The sequence below is a fragment of the Zeus faber genome, assembly GCF_960531495.2.
Source record: "Zeus faber genome assembly, chromosome: 2".
Taxonomy (NCBI): Eukaryota; Metazoa; Chordata; class Actinopteri; order Zeiformes; family Zeidae; genus Zeus; species Zeus faber.
The window spans coordinates 20,647,653-20,665,651 of NC_137189.1; the positions used below are offsets into that span (position 1 = coordinate 20,647,653).

Genomic DNA, 17,999 nt, shown 5'->3' on the forward strand with positions numbered 1-17,999 from the left:
TAAAAATGAATAAATATTTCTTTTCACATCGTCCATGCTGGCATTTCACTGGCATGCTGTGATGTAACTCCCTTCCTACTCCCGCTGCCCCCTGGCAATCGGATCGTCTATCGGCAATCACCTATCTCGAGTAGCCACGATTGCACAATATGAAAGTAGAAATGATCGCCCAACCCATATAAATACTTTACTGTGTACATATACATTATTTATTGTAATTGGTACCTATTAATTTAATGTTTTGTACATTAAGAAATTATGATAATTGTCCAAATCCCTGTTGGTTTTATTTTTTAATAGGCCTACATTTTCCATTTCAGACAAGTAAGTTTGGCCATCGATCAACTAAAACATTTCAGCTACTGCCCTTAAAAAGTGGAATGTCATGTGCTGCTATGCAGCTATAATAGAATAAAGGAGTGATTATCACTTAATAACGACAACAACAGAAATTCATTGTGTGAACATAATGATTAATGCATGCTAGAAGTGCGGGTAAACATATAATTAGACACAAACATCGTCTTTGTCGTCATCGTCATCATAAGGGGAACCTAGGATCCATTTGGGGGTGGGGAAAAGATGTCAGGGGTATCAGGTTTAGAAGTAAGGGTGATTTGGACATACTGATGTGCGGCATCACCTACAGTAGGTCAGGTAATCATTTGTGCTTCTAAGAGCGATTCAAATACTCTCCATTGTCAATTACATTTAAAGGTGTAGTGAAACTCTCCACCATCCTTAGTCCTGCTGCTCCTGCAACAGTGGTCAAGCGTCCCAATAATTGTGGGTTTGATGTGAGTTTATTACATTTCACTGCATATATGTATGGAAGTATGTATATGTATGTGACAAATAAAAATCTTGAATCTTGAATCTTGAATCATTAGCACACAGCATTGAATATCTTGCACCGGAGTCTATGAGAAATGGTATTGGCTCAACATTTATCTGGAGGATGATGGTCGGGCATCGGTCAGCTGGGGCCAGAACAGGGAGGACGAAGGCGTCTTCTAGGTTGGGGTTTCCTGAGGCATCTGGAGGGGGAGCGTCGGCTGGGCGGGGCTGTTGTTTTCCCCCGGCACTGCTTCGGGACACCGTCATTGCTTAGCTCGTCGTCTGCGTTGCGAGAAGTGAACAGCCACTCCATCCTCGTTCCAGGCGCCTTTCTCTTCGTCCTCCTTTCTGTTAGATTTGTTTCGAACAGGAATGGGCATAAAGTCCATATTTGTTACAGTAATAAAGTACAACCGTACAGTCACCGTCATTCCCCAGTCCTAATCGGCCTGGGGTGTGATCTGGTCTGCCTGGTCCTTTTCCTTTTTCCTTTTTCCCCATTGGTTTCTCTTACAGAAAAACAGTTGAGCCATTTGCAAGTTCTCATCTGCTGCGGCGCAGCGCACATTACTTGCCACATTCTGTTTTTCTTGGTGGACTTGGAAGCGCCGGGACATTAACCATCTGGGTGGTGTCACTTTGTTTCTGCTTTGCCTCCCTATTTCTCACTTCTCTCCCGCACAACATATGCTTTCCAATCCACTCTCTCTTTTCTTCTCTTCATGCCCTCTTCATAACATTCTAGTTTTTTCTTTAAATCCTGGTTTCATCTAAAACTCCTGTTACTTTGCTAGTGCAATTGCTGTAACGTGTGGCTTCCATGCTTGTCGACCATACATTTGGCCAGCCCGGTCAACTCTGTTGTTGCAGTGGCTTTCGTTCTCGTCTCCCCCATTTCAGTGGATGATGGAATCGGGAGAGGGGGAAAAAAGAATGAGGGAGGGGAAAAAAAATTGTCAATGAGATTATGATTCTACACTTACACACTTTATTTCTAAATTATTTCAGGCCAATGCAATATTCGTTGCCAGCAATCTCAACGATATATTTTATGAGAGTATTAATCATGAATACTGTTGTCCTTTGGCCAGGGGCTTTCATGTGTGGGGCTTAGTCTGATCCATTATGTGCAACATACACACACCGCTTATTCCGCATTTATTGCATTCACTTGTTTCATCTGGATTTCATCAGCCAGGTAGTTGTGTAATGATGCTTATGCTTCGTACGCATTGCACCCCAAGACACTAAATCACTCTGAATCACTCAGATAAAATCACTCCCAAATCATAACATCCATATGTGTTCCAGCGTGATCTATTGGCCATGTGGTCGGTCTCTCATAATGTTTCCCACATCCCAAACCCCAATAAGATGGCTCAGGATTCATGGGAAGTTGTTATTACTAATAGGATAAATGCAAATAAAACCCTATAGGAGTGCCTGTCGAAAATGAACAACAAGGTGGAAAGAGCACAGGCCAACCACGCAATGGGCCGCCGCTTGAAACCGGCTAGAAAGGAAGCCGCGAAAACTAAAGCACCAGTACCTCCAAAAAAATGGAATAATAAAAAAGAAAAGTGTGTGTCCCGTCTATACTATGAAACAAATTGATGAGCTAGGACAGAGCATTCTCTTTAATGTCAAACCTGTGTCTGAATACAGCGCAGACCAGCAGGGGTGGGATTTTTTTTTATATATATATCGTATCCATATTTACTTTGTTATTATTGGATTGATTTTGTTTCATTGTGCTTCAACAATGCAACATTCAGAGAGAGCAGTAAGGCAAGGGGGGGGGGGTTATATTTCAAACAATTACCAGCTTTTCTGGAAAAGCAGGCAGTAAGGATTTGAACACCCATGGACACAAACACCATATCACACCATGATGTTGACTGATCAGCAGATCAGACGACAAGTCAACCAGCATGTCACTTTAAAACACACAACAAATGACCAGACGATCAGCGTCACGTCTGCTCTTGAGACGTCAAAAAACCAGAGAGGTGCCACCACGCTGTCCCTCCGGCTCTTGATTCAATATTTATATCAAGAGTTATTTATATATTTATACCTTACTAATTATATATTAAATTATGTCAAGCTTGTTATTAATTTAAAAAAATAATTAAAAAAAACACAATTCCGATTGATACTAATTTTTTTATTTAACCACGATCCTCTCTTCACTGAGTTGTGTGTTCCTACCATACGCTGCACACAGGTGGTGACATGTCTGTCTGAAGGGCTGATATTTAGCTTTCCCCACGATCTGTACCTGATTGATAATAAAGGCTATCGCAATATTTAACCACGGTACGGTACCTCCAGTTATCCAGGATCCGCTGCATGGTCAGTGAGGTGAACCTGCTTCGCTATCAGCATAGCATGAAGCCTATATAGAAGTATAGAATTATAGAAGAATATATCTTAAGAATATCCTTTTTACATATATATTTTTTATTTGAGATATTGTTTGTTTTTCTTTTTTAATAGTTTTCTATCACAGCACTCTCCAACGATGTGCCACCACCATATCCCGACCCAGTGGATGACCGTGCCTGATAAATGGCTAAGTTTGGTCATTTTCTGGGTGGCTCTCATTTTCCAGAACGCCTCTGACCAAAATGTATTCAAAGGCTTCATTATAGAATGCCGTCAGTTCTCTGCCATCAGGCCTCCAGGCCTCTGGTGCAGCAGAACATGCATTTTTCAAAATCTCACTCATGTTCATAGCTGTAAATCAAAATATTTGATTTGATGACTTATGCCCTCCCTTGTTTTGCACAGTGGGCTTGTATCAACTAGAGTACTTTGAAGAGCTTTAATCTGTTTATGAGAAAGCAAGAAACTGATTTCATACACTGAATACTTGCCAGATTTTGACAATGACGTTTGTTTTTTTTGGAAATTGTATGTTTTGGGTGTATCAGTGACATGGTATCTACCTGCCCAGTTGTGTTGGATTTGCCTGGCAATAAGAAAAGAATAAATCTTAAGCCATCTCATCACAAGCGTACTGCAATTATTTTTTATTGGGCATATTGATGTGCTAAGTGTCTTTGCTGTAGCTTAAAAGCCTCAGCTAATTGGTGCTGGAAATCTAACAGGCATCACAACAAAGGCTTTAATGAGTAACTCTTCTTTTGATCTATAAACTCCTATCGACTGCTTTTTAAGTTACCAGAGAAACCGACATGGCCGAGGTCATGGTTTTAGAAGTAAAAGCGCATTTCAATTAGCTTTGTTGAACACAGCCCTACATTGTAATTTGCCTTGTGTTAAAATAAAATAACGAACGTATTTAATGTGCATGTGTTGGTTTCACCCATACTCTATTGTTCCTTCAAAGCACACTAAAAATTGACATCTCAGTGATATCCCATCTCTCTCTCTCTGTCTGCCATTTTCCCTTAGGAGATTCTTTCTCTCAGTTTCGTTTTTCTGAGGAAAAAGACTGGGAGGTGGACTCATCGGCCTTCAATCAGGTAAATCCATAGCGTTTCCCTACTGCAACCAATTTGTGGGCATTTTAATTTGTGTTATATGGATTGGACTCAAGCAGGCATTGATTGACTGAGCTATGGATTCCTCAGGCGTTTAAATGCATTCTTGAATTTAAAGGATGGTTTTAATGCTGTGATCTAAGTATGTCTTTTAGGTCAAAAACAAAAGAATAAAAAAATGTTGTGCAGATTTATCTGTAAATCCTAAAAGAGTAGTAGAGTATGACATTTCCAGACATAATTTTTATGAATGTAATTCATTTAATGCAGTGTGTTGTTCTTTCCAACCACTAGAGGGAGCGCTAGTGTATTGTAGCTGGTTAAACAAAAACATGATGTAAAGACTATCCCGTTTGAGTGATTCATTTCCCTGAGAGCTCTCCAATGCAGTTTTGTTTTTCAAATTTTATACAATTATTTGGCCTTGTTTGTTCCCAATGTTTGTCCTTTATGTTTGTCTCATATTGAGTTTCTCCAGAAATACAACTTCAGTTCAGATTTCTAGTGCCAGGTTTGAGGAGTGTCGCTCTCGGTAATGTTTGGCTGTTTGCCCTCCAGATAACTGCAGTGTTTGTGGACCTCCCGACGCTGGCCCAGCGTCTCCAAGAGCTTCCTCTCCACCAGAGACTCAACCTGGAGGCGGAGCTAGTACAGGTGGGGCAATATCTGTCATATACTTCCCACACCTACTGAAATACCTCTTTTACACTGTCCAAGTCGTTTCAAAGTCCTAACCTTTCACAATAAGAGTACTGTTCTCATCAATTACTTTTACTAAATGTATATAATTACACAGTAAGGGTCTTTCCTCCTGATATTGGATTGATACCCCATACCTGCGTGTCACCATTGTTGATGTCAGTACATGCTCAAACTGCGACATATTAAGAATCCAGTTTATCAGCTTTTTGCAAAGAGACGCAAAGCTCCCTTCATGTTCAGTCGTGGTCATTTACGCTGCTGTCCTAGGTCTCCACTCCGGTAGAAGTGCCCACGATGAGCGTAGCGCCCAGTCTGGACGCGCCTTCGTTCGCTCCTCCTCCCTCCGTTTCGAAAGGCCCCAAGTTGAGCCCTGGACTGTCCTTGGCTGCGATCCCAGCGTCCGTTACACCACCTCCGGCTTCCTGTGCCCCTGCCAAGCCCCCGGTGGACGACACAGATGAAGAGTTGGACCTGCTGCTCGGCTTAGACAAGCCAGACTCCAACACTTCAGTAGAACAGCCCATCGAGGTTACAGCGGAAGAGACTACTGTTCACAGTCATGGTGAGTAGAACTCTTGGTGTCCAATTTAATATGCATTTCCAGAGAGATGTTACATGTTCCAAAGGCACACGGCACTGCACAGGATCTATATTAACCTTATACAACATTATTTAGAGGGCTTGGTGGTAGAATTTCGACATTATCAATATATTTCGGGATTTGAGTTTGTTACTTCAGATTGCCATGTTTGAGACGGCAATAGTCCATCACACTGAACTATATGGTAGTGTTAACGAAAATATTTCAGAATTAGGATATCTTCTCAGTGTTCATTTATGCTGCAAAATGATGTCTATGTATCTTTCTTTCATTATGGTATGCCACTGAAAAATAAAGTCAGTTCATGGTCATTTGGTCAGATCATACCTACCATGTATAATTAGCTGCATCCAAAACCCTTGCATTGTTGAGCTATTTACTGTATTTGTACGGCGCCCTTTGCTGCAATTCATCGATTTAACAGGAGTTAAGGAGCACCGATAAAACCATGTCCAGATGATCCAGCGCTGGGTTTCTGATTTGTCTGCAGGACCCGAGGACATGAAGGAGGAGGTAGAGGAGAACAAGGTCCCGGCCAAACAGGAAGTGACCGAGGAGGACCTGGAGGACTGGCTCGACAACATGATTTCTTGAACCAAATCATGTCCGAGGACAATTTATCAAGACGGACAAATGACAGGACTTAATTTCAACAGGGAAAGGAGTCAGTCGTGAGTCATGAAAACCGTCCAGTGTCTTTATAGGTTCCAGGAGGAAGCTTGGTGAAAGTGCATCACTTTTTACTTGTCAATAAGGTCAAAATAATTCTCATATCCCTCCCCGTTGTGAGGGGGCATCGGAATGTCCATTTATTAAACATTGAAAGTTGTTTGTGGCCAGAGTTTAAGGGTTAACCCTAACCCTTTGAGCGGGATTTTGATTTGTTATTGCTGATGAAGCAGGGACACTGTCCTTCTGGACTATGACATATTGTATCGTGGATCCCAGGAAAAGTTGCTTGCAGAGGTAACTACTAATGGGGATCCAAATAAGTGAACAAACCAGGACACCACACCTTCAGAACAAAACTAAACATTTACACAACGAGCACCTACATTTTATTCAGCTGTACTTTCTTTTGTTGTTTTAAGCTATGCGTCATCAAAGCCACCAAACTAAAATATGCTTGTCTGACTCTACAGTGTGCCAACAAAGGAATTGGCAAGGAGGTTTAAAACAAGAAAGAACAAGAAGAATAAAAGCATGAACCAAGTTTAACAGAAGGTTTGAATGGAGATCAATACAATGTGTCCAAACAATATTGATACAACATATCGACGACTGCATAATGAAAAAGCTCTTTTAGAGTTAGGGGGGAAAAGCTGCAAATGCTGCTACATCCAGGAAGGAAGTTGAAGTGAGGACGGAAAAGGTCGAGACTGAAAGAAGGTGAAAGAAAACCCACACGTGTTCTTGCTCCTGGTGAAGCTTTACTTGTGCAACATGACTTCCCACATCCAACCCAAATGTGTTGCATAAGCGGAGCCCGCCGGGAGCAATGAAGAAAAAGTCAAGAGTGCACATACTGCATCTTCCCAGTAAGTCAAGTGCAGGAACGAAGGAATGCATCTTTTGGCAGCAGGGAACAGTGCATTGAACTCATGTGTCCTACCTGTACATGTTGATCAGGTAGATCAGGAAGAACGTGGTGACACACTGCTGCACAATCTCCCCTGCATGCAGCAGATATAAAACAGGTGGACAATACAATGGAGGCACTGCAATATATTAATATCGGGTGCCTAATAATCAGTGGCCCTTTGCCTTCAGAACAGCTGTAACCTGACTTGGAATGCTGTCGTACGAGTCTTTAACTGTGTGTCATGGGACGTCTCACCATTCGGAAAGTAGAAAATCCTCCAGTGAAGAGGTGTAGGAAGTGGGAGTCATACTCGCACTTTTCAGTCCTGAACTCCCCGTAAAGGTTCAGTGACGTTCAGATCGGCTGACATGGGTTGCCTGTGGACATTGTTTAGCACAATGTCAGGGCCACGGTCCTCCCACCAGCATGGGAAGAACCTTGGCCATTATGCAACCATGCAAAGCAATAATTCATTATGGGTTGAATGCATCCTTTGACTGGTTCCAAACGTAAACCGTCTGGATGTAGGAAATGGGGTGAATATGACTCTTCAGACCACATGACTTTCTTCCATTGCTGTGGGTTCCAGATTTTGTGCTTGTCACACCAGGTGATGCGTCTTGGATGCAAGAAATTTCTTTGCCAAGCTCACCATCTGTAGTTTATTTTATATTTAAGACTGGGACGCCTAGGCGCTGCTTCAATTTTGTGACATTTTTCCAACACCTGTTACATCTCCGTCTGTCCCTATGGATGAGTTCGGCACCCACCACTCGGCTGCCTCGCTGATGCGCGTCCCAAGTTTGGCATAAGCTGTCGGAGACTCTACTGATGCACCTGTAAGTCGGCCGCAGAATGTTCAAACTCTGAGACTCTCTTGGTTCACATTGGTAAATTAGGGTTAAACTTCTTTTTCATGCAGTGTTTGTGTTATTTCCTTTCCCACCTTTCTGTATTGTTTTTAAGGTGTATGATATTAGGTTTTCTGGATGTGAGGTAATTGGTATAGTTGTGCTGCCAATGCCACTGGTGGAGTAAAATGGAAAGTTTACACTCCAAAAGTTCACCGCTAGGGAACAGAAGGAAAAAATGAATACAATTGTGAAGTGACCACATGAATCTTGGCGGGAGCTCTAATATTGTCAGACATCACATGCAGCATTTTCCTGTTGATCTGAGAGAGCTTTCTATTATGTAGTTATTCTTTGCTGTTCTATCAATATACTTGCTGTTTCCGTCCCATTTATTCCAACCAAATTTAGAGTATTCATTCATCCCAGCTTTTGACATTTTAAAAGCCTGTTCATTTGTGTCAGTGGTGGATGAAGTTGTTTGTACCAAAACAGATATCGGATTGTATTCAGGTATTTGTCCTGTACCAGAACATAAAAATGTGTTTTATCACTGCATGTTAAAAGAAAAAGTGACACAGAAGCATTTGTTGCGTCTCTAGAAAGTACCGTGTCTGATCTGTTTTTTCTAACTTGACACCAGAGTTCCTGGAAGTGGATGCCAGCATCTGCAGAGATTTTTTTTGGTTTGGTTTTGGAATTATTGGTTATTTTCATCTCCTTTACTTAAAGTCTGGTGGGAAATGAAATGATCTGAAGCTGGTATGGCTGTGGAAGAAGCTGTTTATCATGATTTTTTTTAAGAGGGATTTCAGTGGACGAGGGCACCAGCACAAGACAACATTTGGGTTTATTGCATTAATTACTTTATTAATTTACCCGCCATTTTCAAAATAATTAGCTGTTTACCAAAGCTACTACATACATACAAATGGCCATACAAGCAGTGAACCACATAGTCTTGTGTGTGATGGATGCTTAAACCAACTCGTCTCATTTTCTCTGCATTTGTCACGGTGTGTGTTTCTCTGTTACTGTGGAAGAAGTGCAGGCAGGAGACCACAGCTTCAGAACAAAACTAGGCGACATTTACACAAGGATCACCTAAATATTATACAGTTGTAATTTTTTTCTTAAAAGCCACAAAACGAACTTAATCTAAAATCCATTTGGAGCTAATCCAAAACTGGAGCACTATAGTGGGTAAAGGGCGGACGAAAATGGTTTTGCATAGTGTAGTTATTTTTCTTTTCTCGTAAGGCACGTCGGCTCTTAAAAAAACACCTAAGTGAAGTCATCTGTGGCCGTGGACGACCAACCTTTTAGAATTTTCCATCTAATGCCAGGGATTTTCCTCCTGCTTTTAAAAAGGCAGGGCTGGACTCACTCGATCTGTGTGACAAAACTGAATCAACATCTAGAATGATCATCACCTGCAACACACATTTCTCATTTGTTTGGTAACAAGTTACAGTAACATCGCGTTCGTTTTTGTGCATATTCAGACGTTCACTTGTCGTGCTGCAACCCTCCACGTGTGTCCAACATCTTCACCCAAATTGTGCAACCGGTCGGAGGTCAAGCAAGAGAAAAGGCAATGTATAGTCATAAATAGTTTTGCATAAAACAAGTGTTGTGGCATGTGAATATTTTCAGTAAAAAGCGACAAAGTGGATGCGCACAAATTTGTCCGGTCCGTACCTTTTGATTATTACAAAAAATAATTTGAAGTGAAGGGTTCTACTTAACACTGTTCAACACCACGGCAGCAAAGCAGAGTCCAGCTAGAGTTGAGGTTGGGATGTCGGGTCAGATAAATGTCTCTTTCAGACAGAAGGAAGGTCACTGTCAGGGCTTTGGGAAGCCGCCAGGCGGCGCTGTCCAGACTAGCCCAGCTGGTCCTCGTATTGCTTGCGGAAGCTGTCTCCGGCCGGGAAAAAGTCCCAGCATCTCTCCTGGTACATCTTCCACACATACGACTCCTGGGGAGGGAGAAGCGGTGACATCAAGCACAAGTAAAATCTGAACGTAACAAGACTTTAAGCGTGTAGAGACAAAATAATAAACAAGAGTTCGCAATACAAATCAAACACATCTGTATGAGTACTGGCCACATTAAAAAAACAAAGAACCGTGTCCTACCTGCCCCGTGTGCTCCGTCTCGTCCTTGTTGATCAGGTACATCAGGAAGAACCTGCGCAGAGAGGATAAAAGTGGCTTTACCTGATTCTATCACCCGTCCACACTCGGTTTTTCAGGATGTGGAAACTCACAGGTAATTGGCGAGGTTGTGCTCTTGTAAGGTGTGGGTCTCGAACCCGTGAGGCGTCCGATCAAAGTAGTCATTCCCAATGCCGCAGATGAAGCACTTTGTCTGGAAAAGGGAAGAATTGGCAGAGTTGTCGTCATACTCAAGTTTTTGTACATTTTTTGCAGAATCTTTAACTTCAACATGTCACTTTTTCCACCCTTATTTCAATTCACCTCATTACAGTTCCACTTGTCTTGCTCAACACTCTTACCTCCATGTCCGACTTCACCTGCTCCTGCTGGTCTCTCAGCTCGCCAAAGGCGTCGATGATCAAACCTGAGGAGGGAAGAGCACAACCTCAGTTCCCGGACGGTGGAGTACATTGTAGTAATTCAGGCGACTACACACACGCGACTACACACCCTGGATGATAGCGAGGAGGATGACGATGACAAAGAAGAAGAAGGTGATGTCGAAGAGGATGCGGTAGAGCTCGTAGGGGTCCCCCGCCGGGTCCTCCAGCTCGTCGCCGATTCCCCCTCCGGCTCTCACGCCCACATACATGTGGAATAGGTAGCACTGGAATGGAAACATGTCACAGTGACTGAGGAGTGCAGTGCACGCGCTCTGCTCAAATGTGAACGACTGAGGAGCAAAGCAGGGAAAAAAGGAGCAGCGGGGATTTCTGTCGGACTCTCCGGACGTACAGTCATCATATCGTCGCACTTCATGTCCGGCTCGTCCTCGTCCTCGCTCTTGTTGTAGAACTTGCGGAAGAAGTTGAAGGCAACCACGGTGTACAGATAGACCACCACGGCCAGAAGCCCCACAGTCAGCACCAGCTGGAGACGAAGGAGGAAATGGCAGAGTCAGATAAAGCGACCGCCGCCCTTTCTTTTTTCATTTAGAGGAATGATGTTAAGTCTTTCGCCCATCTCTACAGGCTGCTGGCGCCACACTCTGTTTCGGCTGCGTTGACTCCCCCTGGTGGTCGTCTACTTGCCTGCTTGCCGTTGTGCGTGACTGAGGACAGGATGGTGCTGAGGGTCTTGATTCCCATGGCGATGTCCAGCAGGTGCGCGGCAAAGAAGAAGTTGTTGAAGTGTCCGAAGATGGACATGGTGGTGTACCAGATCAGATACAGGAACAACTGGAGCGAGCGAGAGAGAGAAGCAGCTCAGAACCTCCATGAAAGTACTCTGTGGAAGTCACTGGAACAAATAGCTGAATGACTAAAGGTCATGAAATGCAGATGAAAGGAGAATAGAAATCTGTTTCCTCTGGGTCCAGCTCTTGTTAAAACAAGTTGATGAATCACTCTATTGATAACGGGTCAAGTGAATCTATTGATATCTCTTGTTAAGCTATTGTTAACCTTTTACATCTTTCTAGCAACTGCGGCAGGAAATGTTACTATTATAATTTACGGTCTTATTCCTCAATCACCCATCTGTTTTAATATTCCTCTTGTCATTTACTCTCCCAATGCTTCTGTTCTTGGAAATTCACCTACGTTAGTGTCAAACCCTGAAAAAGTTCTAAGGGTTACTTCTGTAAAGATAAGAATATACACAGTTTGGTTAACTGGGACTATTATTGATTATGACATTATTATACAAAAGGCACTTGAGTTTGTATTTTGTTTCACATTAAAGATTGTGTCTGGTATGTAAATGTATATAAGTCCTCACACGATCCACTCACATTGTCAGTCAAAACCACACCCATTTTCCAGATGTCGTACTTGGTATCGATGGAGCTCAGCCTGTCATCAAGAAAGAAATGGGCAGCACTGTTTTAAAACATGGTCATGAAAATAGCATAGTAAGAATGGATGGAGGTGGAAGACTAGAGTACACAAACTAAACTGTAGATGCGGTGTCTCACCAGGACACCAGTGAGGCTTCCTTCTCCACTGTCTCCACAGTGGGATCAAAGTCCAGGGCGCTCTTGTCCAAACCCAGCAGCTCGGCAATGCGCTCGGCCCCGTACATGTCCCCATATTTGTTGATCACCTGCAAAAACAGTCTCACTGGTTTACCGTCTGGAGTACACATATACTGAGAGAAAATGTACATTCTAGACAGTTTTCTAGAAATATTGAGGCAAGTGTGCGGGCAACGCTTTGAATTAAGGGTTTGGCTATTTTAGCCAAACCAATAACTAACAGGTGCATAAGAACAGGCATACAGCCATGCCATCTCCTCCACCATTTGCAACAGATTGGGTCGTACTAAAGAGCTCAGTGACCTCCAACGTGGCACTGTCATAGGATGCCACCTTTCTTTTCCAACAAATCGGTTTCGTCAAAGCTCTGTTTTAAATCTCTCCGGTCATAATGTCTGGTGAAAATAATTCCCTCCAAGCACAATTTGAATTAGTGCTGGGGGGATCATTTCGATAAAAGTCCGCAAATTTGTTCGTTTCCATGCTCAGCAAGTGGCAACGGGAAGCCAATCAGTTTGGACGATCTAAAGGTGACCTTTCACCTCTAACCAATCACGTTTGTCGATATAGAACTAAGCCCCGCCCCCGCCCTCGCTGACAGGCTGTGCTTGTAAACGCAGTCGACACACATGGAGCGGACACAGAGCCGCAGCTAGAACCCTGAGGAGAAACAGAAAGATGATGTTGTTGGGAAACATACATTCATAGTTTGGTGTATTTGTTTGGATATTTAAGTTCTGACCCAAAGCAGACGGTAAATACTCATTGTGTAAAATATGCTGACGGGACGTCCCGACGAAGACGGACAACGCCACAAACTTTATTATTTTTTTAGACCTACTTGTTAGATTTATTTTGTTTTTGATTTGATCAAAATGTTATTTTAGTGAAATGTTAATTAAAGCGGCTGCACTTGTTACTTATTGTTCACGAACGGAAATTATTTGATTTCAAGTAGTAATATTCGTAATTTAAAAAAAAAATGTTTTAAATATTATTTATTTTTAAAATGGCTTAAGTGACAGGACTTATTTTATTTTGAATATTCAATAAAAAAATATTATACATCTACGTGCCTTGATGATGTCATTCTCTATATAGCCTGCTCATCAATTGTTTTTAAGCTCAGTAAACACAGATCATATTTGACCGGGATCTCTCCTATTTGTCCAGGAAATTGAATTTTCCAGGACACGTTGACCGGCACCAATTTTTTCTAACGGAAACTCTGCCATGCGCAACGCCAAGTGTCAGCTGGGGTGGTGTAAAGCACACCGGCATTGGACTCTGGAGCAGTGGAAACACATTCTCTGGAGTGATGAATCACGCTTCACCATCTGGCAGGCTGATGGCGGAAGCTAGTAGAACACTACCTGCCTGAATGCGTAGTGGAAGAGTAATGGTCCAGGGCTGTTTTTCATGGTTTGGGCAAGGCCCCTTAATTCCAGTGAAGGGAATCTTAATGCTATAAGACACAATGACATTCTAGAAAATGTTGCACTTCCTTTGTGGCAACAGTTGGGTAGGGCCCTTTTCTGTTTCAGCATCACAATACCCCTGCCAAACTCACCTTACGCTTGACAAACTTGTCCCAGTAGTTGTTGGGGAAAGATCTGGAAAATGAATAGATTGTCATTTGCTGGAGATGCAATAATACTGACTGATTAAGTCATATATACACACACACACAAACACACACACACTTCAACGGACCTTTTCTTTTTTAGGGTTTTCTTAATGCACTGTGCTGAGGACTTACGGGGTGTTGATGACCAGCCTGTCCCACTGACCCTTGATGTCATCGTCCGACGGCTGCTCTGTGATGTAAAGGCCATCAAACTCCAGCTTGCGAGCGATCTCCTTCTCCCTCTTAAACACCACCAGAGGGACCTGAGCGAAGAAGAAAGGTGTGATAATATATGAACAGATTAGAACTTCGTACACTTTCATGTCAACAGCTTAAGATATACAGTATAGAGAGCCCTGTTTGGGTATGTAGTCTTGGAAATAGTATTTAATATATATCTCCATAGGTGAAACACTTTTACACAGTGATACCGCAGCTAGGCATGGGTCCATTTCTTTCTGGTTGACCATATCAAGTAGTATTTATTTCACATCTTTTTGTTTATTTGTGCTGTGTGAAAGTGCTGTTTTTGCTATTTTGCATAATGGCAGGTGCGTTTTGCAGGTTCATGGGTTCGCATCAGTCTGTTCAAAGGAGGGGCCTGGTTCTCCTTACCTTCAGGTAGTAGTAGCCCACCAGGCAGAGGAGGGAGATGACCGTATGGAATATGGCCATGAAGCGCAGAGTGGGGGCCATGTAGCCTGTGCTTTCTTGGAGGACAAACTCGTCCATGTCAAACAGGGTGTTCTCGTCATCCTCTTCATCACTGCTGTCCCACGGGTCCCCGCCATCATCTTCCTCCTCTGCCTCACCAGTGACCTAAGACCAGATGTAGGTATTGAAAGGGTGTTGAACATTTCAACTAAAGTAGAAGAACCATGACTTGCCAAATGTTGCACCTACAAGTAACAGTATTGATGACATTACTCAAATCGTAGTTTAATAAGGACTAAAGTAATAATTACTCTACTAAACACTACTGAGGGTATCAACTACTTTGTAAAACAATTATCATTGACTACAGGAATACATTCAACATGAAGCACTTTGAAGGCACAATAGACAACCGGGTTGCTTTACGATCACTCAGAGCACTCTGTGGAAATGATCAACACCACTTTGGAAACAAGAGAGAAGAAAGAAGCATGATCACTGAAGAGGTCAATTGAATTTGTCTCTATTTTAGTTAGACATATACACATAGACGGTGGATTGGCTGCTTCAACTGGTTGCTGCGATATGTCAACGTCGGTGCCATATTGGAACAGACAAAACTGGCCTGTAAACAAATATAAGTAAACGGCGAAGCTGCACTTTTTTCGGATGAAAAGCACTAAAAGATTTACATTTCTCAACTGATTTCAATGAGTAATTTTAAATTCAAGGGCTTATGATCTACCAGGTGTTGATTGCTCCATCGTCCGCCATTCCCGCTAATGGTTGCACATTGGTTGACGCACCATCGTAAATCAATCATTTTCCTGAGATATCGTACCCAGTGGCGCTCCGAATGCATAGCGATATGGAGGCTTATAGGCAACCAATCTTAACTCTGATGGTGTCATTATTCTGTAGCCATTACGCTGTGCAATCAACATTAACTTCATAATGACAAGTAAAAGCAAAAATGTTGTCTATTGCTCCTTTAAACTGCCCTTCCGTGTAAATTGTGCTATTTCATTTAAATAAGCTTGCCTTACCTAAAAGTAGCAGAGTTAATTGCATTCCAATATGTAGTATGTATTATATTCTGAGAATTAGACATTTTCTTTAGATTATTATAGTTTTTAGTTTAGATTTTAGTTGGCTAACATTCCACAAACATGACTTTCTGTAGCTTATGTTTGACTGTACTGTGTTAAAAGACCACTTAACAAAGTCCATAATTGACATGTCAACATAATGTAATCACATCTAATGGAGCAATGGCTGTAAAGCTACAACACAAGAGGAACCTCACTGTAGAAAAACAAATGTAAAAGAGTTAAAATATATGTACAGTTATTTTGGCTACAAAACATTTATATTATTTAAAATCTGATTAGCTGTTCTTTTTGACTAAACTGCTATATTACCTTATAGAAGAGCAGAATGAAGTTGATGGCAAAACACACAAACAGAGCCAGGAAGCGGAGATTGTAGAAGTTACGAGCCAGGTAGTTCTGTAAACGTAAGATTTGATTGGTGAACACTTTTATAATTTTACAAAGAAACAAACAAAGGACCAATTTTTATATATTTAAGTGTACGCTTTTGCGGGGGCTCACCAGTATCTTGGCCAGGTAGACTTCCAGAACAGCAAAGACACTGGACATGAACGCAGGGGATGCCTCCTTTGATTGATCTGATTTGGACTTTGGCTTCCCATCCGCTGCCGGTTCCTTGCACTCTTCCTCTTTTGGCTTGTCCTCTTTCTCCTGGTTCTCCGTGCTGGACGAAGAAAGTTGTTCATATTTTTTTATTTTCCTTTTATATGCTGTAAATGTCTTCTAACACTCATTTAGGGGCAGGGGGCATTTTACTCACTCTGCCTTCTCAGGTTCAGACTCTGGGGTTTCAGCAGACTTAGCAGCAATAGCTTTCTGTACAGAAGAGTGGAACAAACACATTGGTTAATCTGTTTGACCAAAAATGTAAAACTTAAAATAATCATAAAAGTCCTAAAATACAAATTGACACGAGACTCCTAAATCGGCCAATTGATGCTTATTTTGTGATATTCTTAGCCATATGGCATAAATCATGGCTGGTATACATAAGTGTATTAGTAACAGTATAATAAATCTGTCACCGCTCACCTTCTTGTGCTCAGCAGTAGAGATCTCTGAGCTCATCTCGGAGACGTCGCCCAGCCCGGACTCCACATGTTTCCCTCCTTCCTTTTTGGGTGCTGGGTTCAACATTTCAACCATCATGTCTGCCTCTGCTTTGTCAGCCGGCGGTACCATGGCCAGATCTATGCCAACCAAGGCGTCGCCTGCTTCGGCCTTATCACCCTCCATTACATCACCATGGATACCAAACTGGGTGGGATCCGGCATGTTGCCAAGTATGTCTGTCACTTTTATATTCTTGGCTCCCTCGACAAGACCGCCGCCAAACATGGAGGACCAGATGAGGTGGAAGAAGCCAAAGACCAGGCTGTAGATTCCCTTGAAGAAGCCTGTGAAGAGCATCCAGAAGAAGGAGAAGAAGCCCCTAATCATCTCCTTAACGCTCAGCTTCTTCACCTTTTTGAATTGCTTGCGCATGTTGCCAACGGACACGGATTGACGAATGTTTGAGATCTTCTTCCTGATGGAGCGGCAGGCGCTAGTGAACGCCGAAGCTGACTCCAGGGCGCCCTGGTCTTCTCCACTCGACAGCTCCTCCAGGATGCTGTGCCCTTCCTCCTCTTCCTCGTCCTCAGGCCGCTCCACCACATCCGGCTCGGAGATCTGCGAGGCTAACTGCATCTCAAAGATGGTGTCCTCGCAGAAGTTGACGAACATCTCCATCTTCTCGCTCTCGCAGCCCTCGTTGACCACATCGAAGATGAACTGGCGTTTGGACTCCTTAACCTGCGGCTTCTCCCACTGCTCTCGGCTCGACTCGCTGATCTCAAAGTAGACCCTTTCGATGCGCTTTCCGCTGCCCATGATCTCTATACGTCCCAGGTAGGGCTCAAAGTAGCTCAGCACACTCTCGGCCAGGTCCAGGAAAGTGGTCAGCCGGGAGTCGTGGGGCATGTGTTCAGACAGGTTGGTCAACAACACCGCTACGTTGAAACCAATGTCCTTGGCCGGCTCGTGGAAGCGCTCGACAAATTCCTCGTAGTTGAACATGTCGTTCTCGTCGGCTTCGGCACAGGAGAGTAGGAAGTCAATCTCCGACTGGGTGTACTGCTTCTGGTTCTCCATGGATTTCTGGAACTCCTTCTTGGAGATGATGCCCTTGCAGTCTGGGTCGTACTCACGGAAGTTGTCGGAGGTTGTTAGGTCCTTCAGCTTGAGGAACATATCGAAGAACTTGAGGATCATCTCCACGTTGTTGGAAGACTCCACCAGCGTGTCCACCATCTGCTTTCCAATTGTTCCATTCACCACATTGCCT

At 42.9% G+C, this 17,999-nt stretch overlaps 2 protein-coding genes across 3 annotated transcripts in view; one reads left to right on the plus strand and one right to left on the minus strand.

The window, feature by feature from the left end:
- aven (apoptosis, caspase activation inhibitor) overlaps nucleotides 1-8,604 on the plus strand; it is a gene marked incomplete at its 5' end in the record, with an annotated part of 54,612 nt that extends 46,008 nt beyond the window's left edge. Inside the window, 4 exons of the mRNA XM_080024230.1 lie at nucleotides 4,258-4,328; nucleotides 4,905-5,000; nucleotides 5,316-5,610; nucleotides 6,140-8,604. Of these exons, the coding sequence (XP_079880356.1) occupies nucleotides 4,258-4,328; nucleotides 4,905-5,000; nucleotides 5,316-5,610; nucleotides 6,140-6,243 (566 nt within the window). The 3' untranslated portion in view covers nucleotides 6,244-8,604. The remainder of the gene's footprint in view (nucleotides 1-4,257; nucleotides 4,329-4,904; nucleotides 5,001-5,315; nucleotides 5,611-6,139) is intronic.
- A 333-nt stretch (nucleotides 8,605-8,937) lies between these two features.
- Nucleotides 8,938-17,999, minus strand: part of ryr3 (ryanodine receptor 3) — a 126,609-nt gene continuing 117,547 nt past the window's right edge. For both annotated transcript variants that reach the window (XM_080024059.1, XM_080024058.1), the window contains 16 exons: nucleotides 16,706-17,997; nucleotides 16,434-16,489; nucleotides 16,175-16,337; nucleotides 15,983-16,069; nucleotides 14,523-14,726; nucleotides 14,040-14,170; nucleotides 13,851-13,893; nucleotides 12,221-12,348; nucleotides 12,038-12,098; nucleotides 11,337-11,483; nucleotides 11,041-11,175; nucleotides 10,756-10,912; nucleotides 10,605-10,669; nucleotides 10,356-10,456; nucleotides 10,225-10,276; nucleotides 8,938-10,064 (listed from right to left, as the gene is read on the minus strand). In XM_080024059.1, the coding sequence (XP_079880185.1) occupies nucleotides 9,969-10,064; nucleotides 10,225-10,276; nucleotides 10,356-10,456; nucleotides 10,605-10,669; nucleotides 10,756-10,912; nucleotides 11,041-11,175; nucleotides 11,337-11,483; nucleotides 12,038-12,098; nucleotides 12,221-12,348; nucleotides 13,851-13,893; nucleotides 14,040-14,170; nucleotides 14,523-14,726; nucleotides 15,983-16,069; nucleotides 16,175-16,337; nucleotides 16,434-16,489; nucleotides 16,706-17,997 (2,918 nt within the window). In that variant the 3' untranslated portion in view covers nucleotides 8,938-9,968. The remainder of the gene's footprint in view (nucleotides 10,065-10,224; nucleotides 10,277-10,355; nucleotides 10,457-10,604; nucleotides 10,670-10,755; nucleotides 10,913-11,040; nucleotides 11,176-11,336; nucleotides 11,484-12,037; nucleotides 12,099-12,220; nucleotides 12,349-13,850; nucleotides 13,894-14,039; nucleotides 14,171-14,522; nucleotides 14,727-15,982; nucleotides 16,070-16,174; nucleotides 16,338-16,433; nucleotides 16,490-16,705; nucleotides 17,998-17,999) is intronic.